This window comes from Nyctereutes procyonoides, unplaced genomic scaffold (assembly GCF_905146905.1).
Source record: "Nyctereutes procyonoides isolate TBG_1078 unplaced genomic scaffold, NYPRO_anot_genome, whole genome shotgun sequence".
Lineage (NCBI taxonomy): Eukaryota > Metazoa > Chordata > Mammalia > Carnivora > Canidae > Nyctereutes > Nyctereutes procyonoides.
The window spans coordinates 6763493-6783511 of NW_026575144.1; the positions used below are offsets into that span (position 1 = coordinate 6763493).

General features: G+C 39.4%; 1 protein-coding gene across 6 annotated transcripts in view; it reads left to right on the plus strand.

Moving 5' to 3' along the window:
- The window catches only part of ANK3 (ankyrin 3), a 326326-nt gene that overhangs the window by 183927 nt on the left and 122380 nt on the right, over nt 1-20019 (plus strand). For all 6 annotated transcript variants that reach the window (XM_055308774.1, XM_055308770.1, XM_055308772.1 and 3 more), the window contains exons 17-21: nt 2566-2763; nt 8115-8213; nt 14747-14845; nt 14937-15035; nt 15542-15637. In XM_055308774.1, coding sequence (XP_055164749.1) covers nt 2566-2763; nt 8115-8213; nt 14747-14845; nt 14937-15035; nt 15542-15637 — 591 coding nt within the window. The remainder of the gene's footprint in view (nt 1-2565; nt 2764-8114; nt 8214-14746; nt 14846-14936; nt 15036-15541; nt 15638-20019) is intronic.

Sequence of the window (20019 nt, forward strand, 5' to 3'; positions counted from 1 at the left end):
TGAGATTGTGAAATTTCTTAGAAAAAATATAAAGAATGATATAAATATATTACTTTGAGTCATTTAAAATTGCATTTCCTTTTGTTTTCCTCTTGAAATGCAAAAGCACACATGGCTTCTACATCAAGAGGAAAAAAGTATTTAAGATGATTCTGTAGTTGAATCTCTCACTGTTTTGTTTCTCTTCTGATAAATGCATCTGTCCCCTTGAGGGTGACCAGTAAGAATCCAGAAATTAAAAATCACTTAGGGAATTTAGAAAATTTCTTATAGGTCTCAAGTTGAACTATTTGTTTGTTATTTGAAATATGTTTTAAGTGTTTCTGAGATGAACTTCCCATTCTAAAATAATACCATGAATTGTTTTTCCCTTGCTTTATATTTTCCTTCATAGCTCAGAATAAAACCCTCAGTAATAATGAGTAACTTGTCTGAAATCAGCATGCTTTACAGAGATACCAAAGCTTCTCCTGATTAGTGTTCTTTAGGGCCTAGGATTTTTGGGTAGAATTAAAAGTGATCAAGAGGATTGTCACCTCAGAGAGGACATTGACCTGTCTTCGGTAGTTGAAAGGTGACTAATGTGAAGGTTATGTCTATAGCAAAAGCAAAAAGAAATAAGATGCATGGTAAGAAGCTAAACTCAGACTATCATTCTGTTACCACTCTGATTAGCCAGTGTTAGACATATCAACTAATCAGATGTCCTATTTTAGCACTGTTTTGTGAATTTTGTCTTTTATGCAGGGTGGGGATGGGAGCAAAACAGACCTCCTCCTCCTGTCACTTGCTGTAGAGTTGGGCTCAGTCCAAAGCTCTACATTTGGCTCTGAAGGCAGTCTCTTTAGGGTGTGTCTTTGCAGAGGGACAAATGCTTCCCAGGTCAGCTGGGGTTTCCAGATGGCAATAGGTCAAAACTAAAAATAGAGATGTAAAATCTTCTACCCTGGTCCATCCCATTAGGCAGAGGGTGGTTTCAGAAGAGTCTGGAAGCAGCATTTCCACTTGTGTGGGGTGATATCCAACAGCTTAAATCCTCTACAATTGATTATAGGAAGAGTGTCTGTCAGGTGAGACACACTGTCCTACTAGGACATGCCGGTGACTTAAAATATGAGGGTTGATTGCAGTAGGCTGGCCTAGCAGTGGTGCAACAGTCCCCACTGTTATCTGTGTTGATTCTGACCCATCTGTACTGCTTGGAAATATTGTGTCTGGTAGTTGTCTAGATTTGGATCATTTTTCCAAATATAAATCCATGAATTCTATTTTTTTCTCTATGTCTTCTTTTCCATCAAAAATCATTCCAATTTTTCATTGGCATATTTTATATAGTCAGATTCATGCCCAAGTCAAAGTATAATCTTGTGTTTCTTTTAAATGACTGTAAGACAGGACAAGGTCCCCTACCTAGCACAAGAGACCTTTCTTTCTCAGGGCAAAGGACTTTGAAGGATCCTGAGGCACAGCTAAATTAACAACTCACCAGAGAAATTTGGGTCACCTCTAACCTTGAGCACCAAGAGTCAACCAAGATGAGGATCCCAGAATGTTCTGAAAGTTCTAGTAAGCCTGACTCAAATTCCAAAGATTCTCCAGTCACCATGAGGCACTAGTAGAGATACAAGGACAGATAGGACACAATACCTGCTCTCAACTAATTTGTATTTTAGTAGGAGAAAATCAGTGTGGAAAGGAAAGAGCACCACTAAATATCCCCAGGACTTTGATTAATCAGTCAGGTCGGGGTAGGTATAGGAGAAGGAGGAGGTGAAATATTTCATGAGAATATGACCCTTGAACTGAAACTTCAGCTGGAAGATGCTGACCCCAAGGACATGGTGGGGAAAAAACATTCTTGATAGAGGGAGGCAAAACAGAAACATGAGCTGTTCGGCTGAAGCATAACATAGATACTAGGGTTTTGTAAAAGAGGCAAAGGGGATGTGAGAGGAGGACACCTGGGTGGTCCAGTCAGTTAAGCATCCAACTCTCGATCTCAGCTCAGGCTTTGATCTCCGGGTTGTGAGTTCAAGCCCTGTACGGGGAGCCTACTTAAAAAGAAATAATGACAATAAAACAAAAGGGCTATGAGAATAGACTATAACATCTTGACTACCATGAACATTAAATTTTTCGACTTGTTAGCAACCAAGAACCATTAAAGGTACCTTAAAGGTAGAATAATAGCTCTGGACACACCCATATTGTTTGTGTTTCCTACTTGGGCTTCCTCTCATTACCAATTTAAATAAAGCAAGTAGTTATTGAGCACCTACTAACATATCTACCTGTAGGAAAGAACTCCATATTCCTTTCAAAACCAGCAGTACTCCAATTCTCATGCGTTAAACTGTCCATAGTCTGTTTCCCCAGCTTCGGAATGTGGGAACCATGAGAGCAGTGCAGTAATGACATAGCCTGATTTATCAGTTTGCTTATGTGATTCGGAATTTTTAAACCGTCGAAGAAAATCACTAGAAAGGGATGCATACTATTTGAAAGTGCGCTGCACACATTTTTATCTCGTTCCTGGGCATGTGACCAAGTGATTCGTGTTGACAGAATGGTTATACTCCGCTGCACATTGCTGCCAAAAAGAACCAGATGGACATAGCGACGACTCTGCTGGAATATGGTGCTGATGCAAATGCGGTTACCCGGCAAGGAATTGCTTCCGTCCATCTCGCAGCTCAGGAAGGACACGTGGACATGGTGTCACTGCTCCTTGGCAGAAACGCTAATGTGAACCTGAGCAATAAGGTAACCTTTCTTTTTCTCTACAAAACGTACAGCAAAACCTTCCCTCTCACAAAGGTTGCTTAAAAAGCATGAAAAATCCAGGTCAAATCGAATTTGTAAAATATAACATTGCATAAAGATGTTTGCCAAAATGTTGTTTATCATAGCAAAAACTCTGAGAAAACATGTTTAAACAGTAAGAGAATGGTAAATCAATCATTGTAAAGTCTTACAACTGAATGACATATAGCTGGAGAAATGAAGTCCACAAAGTTTTTCAAAATAATACGAAATTGTGTTAATTCAAAGAGCAACACTGTTACCTCACCTGAACCTACCAAATAGTAAGTTGTAAATTGTAGCCCATTGATTTAGTCCGCAAACATTTTGGGGGCACGTCCTCCTTGCCTATCCCCGTTTTAAGTTCGAGGTTACAGATACTGGAAATAGTACTGCCTTCAGAGACTTCATTTTATTAACATGAATCTAAAGTAACTATTTTATTCAAATAGGTTGGAAAGGTTGTTAGTCTTTGTATGTAAATTGGCAGTTTCAAGGAACTTCTGAGGCCTCTGTTCCCCAAATTTTTCAAACTCCTCTGCCTTCATACTTGGCATCCTCACTCTTTTTAAAGAATTTTGTGAAGCAAGGTAAAAATCCAGCCCACAACTGGCCTGAGACACCTTAATGAAGTTACTACCTCTCATTGCATATGGGTTTGCTGAACTGTTTGCCGAGCTGTTTATTAATACCTAAGTTTGAGATTGACTCAAAACACAGATGTTTCTAAGTCTTCCCTTCAGATAATACAAAAGCCTGCAAGAGTGCCCCCAAATTCCTGATAATCCACACTCCCTGGCTTCTTCTTTACCAGTTGGTGATAACACAGCCATAGCTCAGCTATAGGAGTAGAATTTCAAGATAGCAATAGTTTTATGACGACAAATAACAAGTAATGTATTTTTTTTTCATGTATGCGGCCTATGTTTTGGAATAACCAAGGCTTTGAATCTCCTGGGTATGAATCCTAAGCCTGACTCTTACTTGATGTATAACTTTATTGGACAAGTTATGTGACCTCACTGAGCTTCAATTTTGTCCGCTAGTAAACAAAGACAAAATATTTACTTCACAGAGATGCCATCAAGATGAACTAAGATAACATTCAATACTTTCTTCTTAGGTAGAAAAGGAATAGTTGTCTTAATTTTGAACTTCTCACAATTTAGGGAAAAAGTTATTCTGCACGAATCTGAATTCCCAAGATGGTAATTTAATAAATCGTGTGGATGGAAATCATATGTAAGAGAACAGGGAAACTTTCTTTTCAGTTTTAGTATTTTGAAAATCCTTTGTGATAATTGCAGATTTTTCATATTTTCATATTTTCCTGATGTAACAGTTTGATTTTCTCATATCTTTCTTTTTAAACATTCCTTTTAGGAATGCATGTCTCTGCATTCATAGGAATCACAGAGCAATTTTGAATAGCCATTATAATCAGGATTCTTTTTTTTTTTTTTTTTTGAGCTTTTGAGTTTGGAGGGTTCAAAGACTATAATATAGAGACCAGGCTTATGATAATTTGCTATAAAATTCAACTTATCTTAATGAGGTAGAAGACCTGGTTTTCTCAAATTGATGTACATTCTGGCATTCACTGAGTCTATTTTAAGAGCCCAGAATACTACAGCTCACTATTCTCTCAGACACAATAGGGGCCTTAACAATGGTTAATAGGTGAATGTTTTTGGTAGATTCGATACCAAAGTACAATGTGACCTTTTTTTTTTTTTTTTTTCCTTTAAAATCCTCTGGTCAAGAGACGCCTGGGTGGCTCAGTGGTTGAGCGTCTGTCTGCCTTTGGCTCAGAGTGTCATCTCGTGTCCAGAGGTGGAGCCCCACGTCGGGCTCCCTGCGGGGAGCCTACTTCTCCCTCTGCCTGTGTCTCTGCCTCTGTGTGTCTCTCATGAATAAATATTTCTTTTAAAAAATCAAAAATAAAAAAATAAAATCCTCCATTCAACTAGTTGCTATGTATATCCAGCCTTACATTCACCTTAAAGTCATAGAAATTTTTAGACTGAGAATACTTCAGAATTCCTCAGTGTTTGCTTTGGTAGACTGGACATGGGCAAGGGAATTCTAAGGACATGTGACACAGTAAACCAAGGCCACCTGGATGTTGTCAGCCACCTTCCTGAAAAAACTTGACATGAGCAGAGATACTTCCAGGGAAATTTTAAAAAGCAGATCAGCTGGCTTCCCGTTAGCACAGCATACTTGATTAAGTTGCAAGAATTTCACAACACCTAGAAATGGTCTAATATGAAAGCATTTGTAAATCTTTGCTTCCTTTCTCAGTGCCTGTGTTCTGTATAATGCATTAAATAAGCCCTGCTGTGGAAACAGAACAGGAGCAGAACTTCATTGTTCATAGGAGTCCAGACACTTCTCTGCCAGTTTGACTTGGACGGCCCGAGTTTCTAACACCTCCCTGTCCCAACTCCCCACTTAACACTAGATTTTATTTCCTTGCTAAAAATATAAATATTAAAAAGAAAGATTTAGCTTTTGTGAAAACTGATGGTGAACTAAAACACTTCATTGCTTTTGCTTCTTCCTTTTCTTACTCATCGCCAGCAGTTCCTGGTCACTTAAGGAAATGAGACCATAAACCCCCAGAACTATGAAGTGCTAGCATTTGATTTGAGTCATCTTTTGCTTTCAATGTTCCCGCCTTACTGCACAGATTCTGCAGATCATGAGTAGCTCCATTGCTCTGTACCGCTAATAGAATATTAAGCAGGCCTGTTGATGTTCTGAGCTGGTGGTGTTCTCTTGTTTCAAGTTAAGGCCGTTTTTAAAATGAGCCATGGTTCAAACGTTATAAAGGATTAACAGGTGTCTTCTGAAGTCAAAGGGGGCTGTTTTAACCATCACGCTATTTTTAAAAATTTTTTAATGAAAATAGTGAACATAAACATAAGTTTTTCTTTATCCTATTTTACCTAGAGGTGTTTGCTTTTTCTCCTGATTTAATCATTCAGTAGATGATTAAGTGCTAGGTGCCAGACACTGGTTGTATAAAGAATAAAGATACAGTATTTGCCTCAGCAAGCTCACAATGGTTTGAGGAAGACAGACCAGAAAACAATTTCAAGGCAGGATCATGATGCTCTTAATAGAGGTGAGCACATAGAAGGTGTGCACATAAATGTAACAGTGAGCACTTTGAGAGACAAGAGGGCCAGTGAAGCTCAGGGGAGCTGCAAGTGACTCCATGTCACCGGTAGAGTTGGTATCCCATGGGGGCAGCGTGAACAGAGACAGAGGAACGCGAGAAGGTAAGGTACCTGCCAGAAGACATTTCCCAAACTTTGCTGAGAACTGCTCAGTAAAAAAATCTTCATAAGTCTTGAAAAGTCTTTAACTTAGGATAGGTGACCATGACATTTTTATAAAATATTAGGACTAAAAAGATTTATTTCCTCTGAAGTAGAACATGGAGGGGGTAGGGGGACAGGGGACTGAGGAGGCACTTGTCATGATGAGGACCAGGCGATGCATGGAAATGTTGAATCACCATCACGTACACCTGAAACTAATAGAGTGCTGTATGTTAACTAACAGGAAGGAAGGTAAAAACTTAGTAAATCAATAAAGTAGAACATGGGACCTTGTTCTCAGATTGTGTCAGTGTTTGGAGGATGCCACTTTGGACCCTAGCTTATTTTTCTTGGATTTCAACCGAATATATCCGCCCTCCTAGCCATGTTTCCTCTTTCCTCAGTTTGAGTAGGCTTCCTCCAAAATCCTGTAAACAGTATTTAAAAGTCAAGAACAAATGACTCTTCCTGAGTCCTATCATCTGTTTGAGGGAATGGCAACCCCTGATGAAATAATGTTCAGCGTCTAGAGGGCTCTGTGCTCTTGCTACTACTGCTTCTGATTCGCTCCTCTCCTCTGACCTATAGGACAGCTGAGGTTCTCATTGCATGGATGCTAGAGGAAGAGACCAAAGACTTCCAGAGCACAGAGATTAATTTCTGTGCTTATATTAGGGAAAAGAGAACAATCTGAAAGCACTAACACCAAGTTACTTTCTCTCAAATATTGTTCATGAAAAGACACTTTAACAGCTACAGAGGATTTTTAAAGGAGTACAGTCTTGGTGATTTTTCTTGACCATTGAAACAAGCAGGTAGCCTGCGTATTCTGGGGTAGACTCAGCTTCAAATATTCAGTCTCATTAAATACATAATACCATCTAAATGACCTGGAAATTCTCATGAGATTGGATTCCTTTTGAATTTCCCAGCCCATCTTTCTTCCCCAGAAGCAACATGCAGATATATTGATCAGCCTTGGGTATTAATATGTGATGGAGAAAATATTATCATCATATGTTAATTTATCATCATATTTAATTCATAACTACTTTTTCTATTAATTTCTGCTAATGCCAGTGCCAATGGTAACATATTGAAATTTCTTCAAGTTTTACAAAAAAAAAAGTCTCTAGGGTTTTTTGTTTTTTTGGTAAATATTTATTTACTTACTTTTTTGAGTTGACACAGAATGTTACATTAGTTTCACATGTACAACTTAGTGATGTGACAGGTTTATACATTATGCTCTGCTCACCCCAAGTGTAGCTCCCATCTCTGTCCTTTTTTTTTTTTTTTTAATTTTTCTCTCTGTCCTGTCACATGACTATTATGATATCATTGACTCTATTCCCTGTGCTGGGCCATTTATTCCTGTGACTTGTTCATTCCTCAACTGGAAGCCTGTACCTCCCACTCCCCTTCACCCATCTTGCCTGTCCCTCCGTCCCCCTTCCTTCTAGCAGCCATCCGTTGGTTTTCTGTTTTTACAGGCCTGTTACTGCTTTTTGTTTGTTTCTTCATTTAGTTATTTTTTTCTTTGTGGAGATATTTTAAGGCAAATCCCAGACATTATATCATTTTCCTACTACATATTTCAGTGTTCTTTTTTAAAATTAGAGACTTTAAAGAAGTGACATAAAATGATATAATGTCTAGGATTTGCCTTAAAATACTTCCACAAAGAAAAGAATGAACAGGAAGTAGGGCTGGATGAAGCAAATGAGGAAAACCTTCCTAATTGCTGAGTTTGTGATGAGTACACAAGGTTCAGTCCATTCCCTCCACTTCTGAATATGTTTGAAATTTTTAATTAAGCCTACACATAGCAATGTTGTGATGGTGCTAATACGTAAACTTTCCCTATAGTTTTAAACAAGAATTCTAGGCTTCCTGTCCTAGAATTCATAAACTGTTGCTCAAACATGCCTATGTGTGCTACATTCCCTTCTCTAAGATGACTGTACTTTGAATCTTTTGCAGAGTGGCCTGACCCCGCTCCATTTGGCTGCTCAAGAAGACAGAGTGAATGTGGCCGAAGTCCTCGTAAACCAAGGGGCAAATGTGGATGCCCAGACAAAGGTATACAGAAACAGTGTCCCCGTATAAAGCGTCATTTAGTGACTCCTGTATGGAAACAAAAACAATTTGATAGGAGAGGAAGAACAAATTTTATATCATATCTCTTATACATAGTATTTCAAACATATATCTGTGCCAGGGACACCAAAGTCTCCAGTTGTAGTGTCCCAGATGCTTTTATCTTTAGTGGCCTAGGCACTTTATCCCAGCTGCCTACAAGTACCCACCCGTGGTAACACTACTGATCTCCGTTATGACAGATCTGTCTTGCAGGGGCAGAGTGTAAAATCGTGTTTAGCTTTTGTGACTGACTTAACATATACAAAAAAATTTATCAGTGATTTGTGACCTTTAACTTTGTTCAGATGTAGTCTATAAAAAAGGATAAAGTAACTTTTATTCAATTATTTTTCCCTTGCTAAATTCCTTATGGCATGTGTGGTTGCTAGCATCTCTTTCTCTCTCTTGCTCTGGCTCTCACAGACAAATAGTTCTCTTCAAAAAGGAAAAAAAAATACTGATTAACATCCTATAATGCTGCAATTTCAAACTCAGATAAGAAAAACGGCTGTTTTGTGTCTTCATCAGAGATAGGACTTTGCATGAATCTCATTTCTCGAAGCATTTTCTTTATGCGCTTAATTTTGTTACTTCTTCATAGCAAACTTGTTTTATCTACTCTAAAATATAATTCTTGTTTCTTTCTGTGTGTTATACTTTGATGCAAAAATGAATGCTTATTAAATATTGTGAATACAAACATCTCATGTATAATAGAGATTCTGAGGTGCATTGATAACCTACTGAAGTTACTAAAATATATAGAAGTATCACCAGGAAGTAGCCAAGTAAAAAGGTATTCAGACATCAAAATCAGACTGGATTTACCAGATAGGCACAGAAGGAACAGCCCCAAGGAGAATACACGCTTTGGACATTGTCTGGCTCTATGGTTGTAGCTGCTTCCATGCTGTGTTCTATTAAAAAGGAGCTGCCTGAAAGAGATCTGACCAGGCAAGATCCTGTCTGTGTTTTAAACTCTGTGTCAAATTAGTAAAGCAAGTATCATTGTCCCTGGCCAGGGCTGCCCTAGGTGGAACTGAAGAGTAGGCACATTCCCACTCAATTCCCTTTCTGGAGTTTCTGTGCAGTCTCCATGGCCTCTTCGGTAGCCAGCTTACCTAGCAATCCCTTCACTCTATTTCCTTCCCATTATAAAAAATCTCATCATCCTTAGCCTTCAGTGCTTTCCTAGTAGCTAATTATTTAACAGTAAAGGCACTGGTAGCAGCTGAGTGGTTTCTTGTTACTTTCCATTTTGAAAATAAAAGCATTTTTAATTCTGATAAAAGAAGCAGATTAGGGGTGCCTGGGTGGCTCAGTTGGTTGAGCATCTGACTCTTGATTTCAGCTCAGGTCATGATCTCAGGGTCATGGGATCAAGTCCTAAGTCAGGCTCCATGCTGGAACCTGCTTAAGATTATCTCTCTTCCTCTTTCTCTGCCCCTCGATCATGCTCATGCTCTCTCTCTCTCAAAAAAAAAAAAAAAAAAAAAATCAGACTGAATTTAGCTTGTAGTCTTTATTTTATTAATGGCAAATATATTCATCTTGTGTTGTTTCATTTATACACACAAACAGACTTAAACACTTTTTTTGGTTGCTGCTTCCTTTACAGATTAAAAATTCTAGGAGGCATGGACAGGGTCAAGTTTTTCAATATGTTTTTGCCCCTGTGCATCCAAGGCAGACACCGTAATTCAGTCATGAAGTGTGGCACTGATTGTCCAAGGCAGATTGAGAGGCAGGGCATGGTGCTAGGAGCCTTCTTACACAGAAGGGCCCCTGAGCTTAAGGGTCTCCAGCCTCTACCAGGGTTTCTTCCTAACCCAGCCCAACTCAGATCATGGTCAGTAATCAGTTTTGTACTTGGTGTAATATTTATGAAGCATGTTCCCTTTCCTGCCTTTGACAAGTGATGCACTTCAGAAAGCACCTTTGCCTCTTACAAACTCTTTCCCTTTCTTTTTCTTCTCAGCAAAATCATAGCACCCAAAAAAGCTGAGGCTATGATTGTCCCATAGCTGAAAAAAGCAGAAGTGCAGAGAGATGGGTTGTGGGACTTGCTTCCTAAACTTGTGAATAAGAAGTTTATTATATTCTATGAATTGCCAAATTCTTACGGGTAAGGAAGACAGCCCTAAGCAGCCTGCAGGTGTAAAGTGTAGTACCATTTAATTCATTGGCTTGAATTTAAAAATAGTAATCATGAAAACATTGAGAGCTCTTTTCTCTTATGGGGAAAAGAGTAGAATATCCTGGTAACAGCTTTTGCAGCCTTCCTATTGGCTTGCTGACCTTCTACACATCCAACTCTGTATTTGAAGTTCACTGAATCAGTTCAGACTAAATTGTGCTGCTGGCCACACATTTTAATATTCAGTGTGGTTTAGCTGAAATAAAGTCATTCTTTTTCCTTTTTAAAAGGATAATCTCCTGAAGCATTTTATTTAAACCATCCAAAATACACTGATTCTCAACAGTACTGATTAGCAACTTAATAGTTAAATTATATTTCTTTAAATGTGTATAAAATAATGAAAAAATTAAAAAATAAAAAAAATAATGAAAAAAATTATTTGATATTCATTTCACATTCATTCTTAGAGCTCCTACTAGTTGCCACATTCTAAACAGGGTGATATATTCCTTGCCCTCATAGTAGTTATAATCTAGAAAAGAAGATACATGATGGTAAAAATAATAGAATAATATAATAATACCAAAATGTATTGCCCATCTTCTCTGTGTCAGGTATTAAGTGCTTTACCTTTATTAGTTGGTTTAATCCTTACAACTACCCTAGAAGGTAGGTAAAATTGGTGTCCCTGTATTACAGATGAGGAAACTGAAGAACAGAAAGTAGTCACTTGTACAAGGTCACATAGCTAATTAGTACAAAGCCTGACTTTGCCCTCACATATAAATACATAATTTTAGAAACATTGGCATTCACTGAATTATTTTACAAAGGTGGAATGTGTAGAAGGGAGCTCTAGCTGGTTCAGTATCATAGAAACAAGAGGGAAAAAATGGTGGGCATGTCCCAATATGCTGCTAGAAATTTAAGATTTCAGAGGGCCTTTATGGACCAGGCTAAGCAAGTTCAGCTTTTTATCCTGTTTGCATTGGAAAGCCTTGAAAGGTTTTAAACGGAAGACTGGTAAGATCAGGCATCCAGGGGATCCCTGGGTGGTGCAGCGGTTTGGCGCCTGCCTTTGGCACAGGGCGCGATCCTGGAGACCCAGGATCGAATCCCATGTCGGGCTCCTGGTGCATGGAGCCTGCTTCTCCCTCTGCCTATGTCTCTGCCTCTCTCTCTTTCTCTCTCTGTGACTATCATAAGTTAATTAATTAATTAATTAAAGATGTCTTTAAAAAAAAAAAATCAGGCATCCAGCTTAGACAGATCCTAGGAGAAAGTGCAGAGACCGAGTTGGTCAAAGGAGTTTGGAGCAGGGGCAGTTGAAGGCTACAGCTAAGGTCCAGATGGAGAAGAAAGAAGGCTTTCACTTAGGAGCAGATGGGAAATTGATGAACAAGAGAGAAACTTGAGAAATACTTAAAGAAGTGTGAACAATAAGATATGAGGAAAAGTGAGAAATTCAGGAAGAATCTCAGGATGTGACCCCTGTGACTGGGTGATCACAAGCACCATTCAATGAGATTAGAGGAAGCTGGCTGAGGGAGAAGACCAAGGGTTCTGTGTGGGGCACTTGACTACTACCCAGTAAGGTATGGTGCTATGGCTCCAGAGATCAGAAACATCAGCCTGAATACTCCATCTGCACCTATTAGCTCTTCCTTCACAAATACAACCTTTCAGTATTGCCTAGAGGAGAAGACAACTTCTGCTCGTCTTGATGGTATAACTATGCAACAGTGGAAAAAGAGGCAGACACTGCTCAGTTAGCTGAACTGTGATTATTTCTTAGCTATTCCAGAAAGAATAGTTTATCTTTCCAAAATCGATTGCTGCTAATTGGAAAGAATTTTTCAAATCACATCTCTCTGAGCATATTTGTGCAAGGTGCCATTTAATATAAGAATTTTATGGCCCTCAATGAATGGAAGAGCACCGATCTGATTTCTCTAAGAGCAAACTAAATCTTCTCATCCATGCACGTGTTTTTTTTAAATAAAATACTTTATTTTTTAAAGATTTTATTTATTTATTTGAGAGAAGGAGCATGAGTAGGGAGAAGGGTCAGGGGGAGAGGGAGAAGCAGACTCCTCACTGAACAGGGAGCCTGATGTGGGGCTCGATCCCAGGACCCCAAGATCATGACCTGAGCTAAAGGCAGATGCTTATCCACTTGAGCCACCTAAGTGCCCCTTTAATAAACTACTTTAATGCTTGTGGAACAGCAAGAAGATAAATGTCCCTGGTACAACAAACAAGGAAGAGATTAGTAGGAATGAGCTCAGAGATTTAGTGCACAGGGGGTATAGTGAAGGTATATCAGACAGATCCTAATAGCCCATTATAATCACTTAGGGTTTTACTAGGAGTGAGATGGAAAGCTGTGAGGATGAATAGAAACTGTGTATTAAAATACTTAAAATGATTCAATTTCTTTAGAAAATCTACTTAGCACAACAGCCTTTGGAATCTGTTGCATCATTGCTTAGGCACGTTGACAAAAAAAAAAAAAAAACCTGAAAAGCTTCTTAATAGTTATATTTTTAAATTATCTTCTGATTGTTTTTAGCTCTCTAAAAATTAAACCTCTAACCACTAAAGTTGGGAATAATGTCACTTCAGTTAAGCTAATTGTACTAAGAACTGATTGGCGAAAGCTATTTTCATGCCTCCCACACTGAGCAACATTCTGAGTCCTAATGCAGTATCCTGAGTTCCTCAGCATCAAGAAAGAAGCCTGCAAAGTAGGCAAGTCAGTTCAGGTTACCAAAATAGGATCTCCTTCGTCATGCATGGAGCAGCTTCAGGCGTTATAAATCAGACTCATATACACGGTCACGGTGAACTTTATCGGTGGGAGTCTGGGCCACATGGGCACGCTGACAGTTCAGTTTGTGGAAGGGAATCTGACCAGAGTAAGCTCTTGGGCAGCACCTCCCTGGTGCGACATCTTCGCCTTGCACACTCAGCTGTGGTCTGGGCATTCAAATTCAGATGTACCTATTTGCTAGCATGTCTTAGTTTGGGCTGCTCTCACAAGAATACCGTGGAGTGGACAAACTGTCATTTCTTACAGTTCCAAAGGTTGGGAAGGTCAAGGTTAAAGTGCCAGTGGATCCCTCGTCTGGTGAGGGATCTCGTGCTGGTTTGCAGATGGCTATCACATAGCTTCTGGTTATATCTTTACACAGTAGAGGGCAGAGAGGAGAGGCAGGCAGTCTCCTGTCTCTTCCTATAAGGGCACGAATCCCATTCATGAGGGTTCCACTTAATGACCTAATCATCTCCCAAAGGCCCCATCTCCAAATGTCATCACACTGAGGACTGGGGCTCAGCATGTAAATTTGGGGGGACAAACACTCTGTCTATAGTATAGAATCACCATAAAGATACAATAGTGCAAAATACATGAGATACAGACCCTTGACAATACGGACCCCTCCCCACCAAGCACGCTGAGAATGTTTTTAAAACTCAGTCCTCTCCCTTTTGCCAACCTGGTGCTGCCAGTGTCCTCGTAAACAGAATTAATTGTAGATGTTGAAATTGCATGGTAATGTCTGTTACAATGTGGCCATCTGGAAAAGTATCTGGGATATCCTTATTTTAAAAAATAATTATACACACACATATATAATTATATATATGTAAGGTATTTTTCTTGACAGATAGAACCTACAGTTCCTCAGGGGTCAGTGGATATTAATTTGGGAAACAACTTACTGCTTTGTCTAAATCAGTTCTTGTCAAATGATGGGACTCTAGCGAGGAACCAGGAGACTAACTACAGTGTATATACCTGGATCAAGGTCACACTTCTCAGACCTCCTGAACTCCCACCACTCTCTACTGCTTTAGTGTTTCTGGGCTTCCCATCTCTGTCATGCATTCTGATAATCATTTACTGCCTGGAATTATCGTTTAGCCACTTCGTGGTTGTTTTCTACCTCAATTTTATACTTTTAGAGCACATCTGTCCCCAGGACATTCTTTCTGTCCCTTATCAGGAAACCACTGAATCAGTCTGTCCAGGCTATTGACTGTGCCATGTTTCTTTCCTTTCTTGAAAAGTTGGCGTGAGAATAAAATAAGCTGATGCAAGAAAGCACTTTGGGGAGTTCAATAACTATTTACATGTGACATGGTATTATTTTTTATATCTAACACTAGCTCTGAGAAATATCAAGGGCATCTTATATATACATAAGGGGGGGGGAGAATGATGCCAGCTCAAAAAGTCAGGTTAAATAATACTTTTTGCTTCTATTTAGGATAGCTGTTACTGAAAGTATACTTATGAGGTTTCTTTTCTGAAAAAATATCATTACAGATGGGATACACACCTTTACATGTAGGCTGCCACTATGGAAACATCAAGATTGTTAATTTCCTGCTCCAGCATTCTGCAAAAGTTAATGCCAGAACAAAGGTAAACTCTTTTCTCCTTCATATCCACCACCAAAGTCACTGATTTTGTGCCCAAGGAAGTAAGAGTCATTTCTTCCATCTTCCTTCTGCAGAATGGGTATACGCCGTTACATCAAGCAGCTCAACAGGGACACACGCATATAATAAACGTCTTGCTTCAGAACAATGCTTCCCCCAATGAACTCACTGTGGTAAGAGTGAAGGGAGGGAGGGAGGAGGCTAAGAAAAGAGGGGGAGGATGAACCTGGATGCTGGAATCTTCTTACATTTTTCATTGTGCACCAGCGTTGCCACACATTTAGTAGAATTCAGGCCAAAGCACGATAGCTATGCTGTGAGCCATCCAGAGAGAGAGATGTGATTAGTGTTTCACACTTAAAAACTACAAATCCATTGCCACCTAGTAGGAAATCCATTTATAACAAGAAAAACATGTTTGTTCCCTTGATTACTTAGAATGTTAAAAAGCCTCTTGGATTCCATGTGTAGCAGCCAACTCTCTGCTGCGTGAGTGGGAACAGGTTAGGTGGGTTTTGAGCAAGGTATGTCTCTAATGAAAAATGTTTGGTGTATGATAGTGGGTGGGACCAGTGAACCACTCGCCTTCTGTTCAGTAGGGCGAAACTTGTGGAAGCACACAGACACTGAGACCCGGGGAGTGATTACTAATTCCTTGTCCTCGTTTCCCTCTTGCCAGAATGGGAACACTGCCCTAGCCATTGCCCGGAGGCTTGGCTACATCTCTGTGGTCGACACCCTGAAGGTAGTGACTGAAGAAACCATGACCACGACTGTAAGTATTAAATGCAGACCCCATCAGCCTGAGAGCCAGCTCTCAGGCTGTAGATTTTCCAGGGCTCTGGGGAAGTGAACCTACTCCCCTCCACTCATAGACTAAGTGCCATGCTTCCAAATGCTGTCCCTTCATTGCTGGCAACCAGCATCATAGAACTCTCATTTCTGATACTGAGAAACTAAATGCTAAAAATATCTTTTGAAAAGTTGTATTAGTAGCTATAGAGTGTTTTGCTCCCAGATAAAGCTAAATTTATATATTTGTTTTACTATAAAAACATTTTTAAAGGCTTTATTTATTAGAGAGAGAGAGAGAGAGAAAGCACAAGTAAGGGGAGGGGCAGAGGAAGGGGGAGAAGCAGACTCCCCAATGTGGGGCTCAATTCGGGTACCACAGAATCATGACCTGAGCCGAAGGCAGATGCTTAACCAACTGAGCCAGCCAGGCCCCCTGATATAAAAATATTTTTAATGAAATGAAGACAGGAATATTTTCACATCCTCCTTTGGCAGAGTGAGGAAATTGAAGATAAGTTGGTTCTTTAAAATGTTGTAACTCACAAATGGTAATGGATACATTGTTGTTGTTATGGTGAAAAGCATTTTTTTTTTACATTGTTGTAAAAATAAAACATTAGAGGATCAAAATTGACTTTTGCCATCATTCTCACTGCTCTTCCGTTCGCTATTGGAGTTTTCACAGGAAAAACAAAAAATGTTTTGTTAAAATTATAAATAAATCTTCAGCAGAAGGCCTTGTTGCGTCAGATACACTTTTACAAGCTGCAACCTCTAGGATAAGTCATTTCTTATTAGCACCATCTGGAGCCTTTGAACTGCATCAGGATTTGGTAACTTCGGACTTGAGAGCAGATATTGCACCATATCAGAGGCTTATTGGAGTTATTCCTGACTCCATGACTCAACACACATGCCTGAGATTGGCTCCGTACAATGTAAATTTAGGACTCTGGAACACTAGGAATTATCGGCTCTGCCTCCTTTTCTCATCCACCACCTTCCAATGTGAAGGGAGGCAGGGTTAGCATCTGCATACAGTTTGTATACACAGTGCTTCATACCAAAAAAAAAAAAAAAATGGGTTGAGGAATTCTGAGCAACCTGCTGGTTGAATTATTTGGCAATGCACAGGCTTTAAAAACTAAAAAAAAAAAAAAAAAAAAAAAAAAAAAAAGAAAAGAGCCTGCTGATCACAAGAGAGAAATTATTCAATTTGCAAAAAAAGAAAGCAGTAGCTTTAATGAACTAGAGCAATGGTTATCAACCAGGGCATGTTAATTACTACATATTGCTTTTATATACCTCCTGAGTATTTCATGATTTTAAAATCTGTTATTAAATTCTTGAGAAAAGAGTTTAAACAAATAGTGTTTATTAACCTTAATGTTATAGATATTCCATTTAGCACTCTCTAGAAAAAAAGAGGGAGAAGGATAAGGTATTAAACAATGATCAAGTGTCACAATGCAGATTTGAAATCACTGCAATAAATATATAAAACTTCTTTTTCAGTGTTAGAGAATTGAAACCGATGTATCGTTCAAAATCTAAATCTTGCTTATTGAATGTAAATGACTTACTCACTCATTGAGAAAGCTCAAAATATTTCTTAAAAACCAAAAGTCCTTGAGGAAGGGGACCTGGCTGGCTCAGTAGGTAGAGGATGTGACTCTTGATCTCAAGGTTGTGCGTTCAGAATCCACATGGGATGTAGAGATTACTTAAAAATTAAATCTTAAAAAAAGCTTGAGGAGAAAAATAAAGACAGAGAAAGTAAAGTTACAGCCTGAGAATGGTTTCAAGGCTCTGGTTCAAGTGAAAGACAGACAGTGTATGGGAGTCAGGCCATATTCCTCAGTGCCATCCGCTGAGTTGGCAGGTGATTCCTGCAAGAGAGAGAAGACAGGACCCATGCTAACAGGAAAGATCTAGTTTGCCTAAGGAAGTAAATGAGGCTTCCACCAAATGAAGAGCTCACATAGGTTAGGAAAGAGCCCATTGAAGTCCCGAAGACTTATTCCAGCATTGTGGTATTTGAGACTGTATTCCAAGCTGAGACACCACTGTGCCAGGTCTGCTTTTGCAGTGAAATGTAAGTGAAATGTAACCTGGCACAGATGAGAACCTACACAGTTTAGGGTGGTGATCTTAAGCTCTTTAAACATGGTGCAGCCTCCACCGCAGGCAGGTCTTTGCATGGCCACCTGCTGGAGCCCCAGCAGCCTTTGACTCCATCAGGAGATGTCAGTTTTTCAAAAACTTTAAATAGACGATTCATCTTCCCTATGAGTACAATCTATGACCTGGCAACTCTGAGAAAGATGCTTGAGTTAATGACCTTACCAATCTGGCCAAGTGGGGAACCAAGGAGCTAGAAGTTGACACTCAGACAAAGAATCAAGCATTTGAATTGCCTCATGTAAAATATTCCGTTTCCTCAATGGCAAAGAACAGAGGACATCTATCTCTCAGGTACTGTCTTCTAAAAGAGAGGGAATCAGGGCTACTTCGAGAATAGCTGAATCTAGATCTGGGGAAGGAAATATACGAGATGAGCGTCATCTAGTGCCAAAAAGTAAGAAGGTGTCTCCCTCCCCAAGTAAGTAAATAAACATGCATATACACAATTATGGAGCTGTTTAAAGGGACACAGCAGTCAACTGAAAGAGTTCCCAGTGGCCAAAGGTGTAACAATTTTAGATAGATAGATGATAGATAGATAGATAGATAGATAGATAGATAGATAGATAGATAGAATTGAGTATAATGCAAAGCATAAAATAAATATCCATGAGTCCATACTAATATAGATAAATGACTGAATAAATAGGAAAGAAGGGGCAAACCAGGCAAAAAAATCCCAAACAATATATGAAAACACTTCACCCTCAAGGAGGTATGGAACATAATTCCCTACTGCTTAAGTGTGGGTTGAGTATGACTTCCCTGCAAAGAATAAAGTATGGAAAGGGGCACAGGGGACATAGGTACCATGGAGATACCTGATAAACACTGGCTTGGCAAGGAGAATAAGGCCAACATCAACACGAGTAAATCATGTTGATAGTGTGTACCCTTAATACTGTATGATGAGGGCAGCCTGGGTGGCTCAGCAGTTTAGTGCCACCTTCAGCCCAGGGTGTGATCCTGGAGTCCTGGGATCGAGTCCCCCGTCAGGCTCCCTGCATGACACCTGCTCTCTCTCTCTGCCTGTATCTGTGCCTCTCTCTCTCTCTCTCTCTCTCTCTCTCTCTCTCTGTGTGTGTGTGTGTGTGTGTGTGTGTCATGCATAAATAAATAAATAAAATCTTTAAAAAAATACTGTATGATGGAAAGAGCACTTGACCTCTGTGGTCTTCCTCCCCAAAACTTGCAACCCTAATCCTGAGAAACACATGAGACAAATCCTACTGAGGGACATTCTACAAAATACCTGACCAGTTCACTTTTAAACCATGAAGGTCGTTAGAAGGAAGGAAAGTCTAAGAAACTGTCACAGCCATAGGGGCCTACGGGGGCATGACAGGTAAAGAGACTGTGGTGTCCTGGATGGGTTCCTGGAACAGAAAAGGGATATTTGGTAAAAATTAAGGAAATCTGAATAAAATACAGGCTTATTTAATAGTAATATGTGAGTATTGGTTCGTTAATTATGACAAATGTACCATAGTTTCAACAACCTAGCTTTTTTTAGTTGCCTTACTTAAGTATGTATCCTTCCTTGTACCATTAGCCTTTCATATGCTTAGAATAAGAAGAGGACTTCTTTTAAGTCTAAAACACTAAGTCATTAATGTTTTTAACAAGCTCTCAGTGTCCTTTGGATGGATACAATCTATATAGATAAAAAAGTCATCCAAGAGCAAATAAAAAATTCACTAAGTCCTTGGCTCTATAATACACAGTTCTTTAAAATTGTGTGGAGGTGAAAATGATCTTGCAAATGCATGATCTCTAAAATATTTTCTGCATGGCATACTTGTAAAAATTATATGATTTATGCAATCTTTTTTTTAAATTTTTATTTATTTATGATAGTCACAGAGAGAGAGAGAGAGAGAGAGAGAGAGAGAGAGAGGCAGAGACATAGGCAGAGGGAGAAGCAGGCTCCATGCACCGGGAGCCCGACGTGGGACTCGATCCCGGGTCTCCAGGATCGCGCCCTGGGCCAAAGGCAGGCGCTAAACCGCTGTGCCACCCAGGGTTCCCTGATTTATGCAATCTTAATATTTTATATTTCTCCTAGGAATTAAAATGTATACATAGAAGGGGAAGACAAAATCCATCGCTAGCTTGTGCAAGCAATAGAGACACAATGCTTAGTGATCTTCAGCCAAGACTTTTAGTGGAATGAGGTAG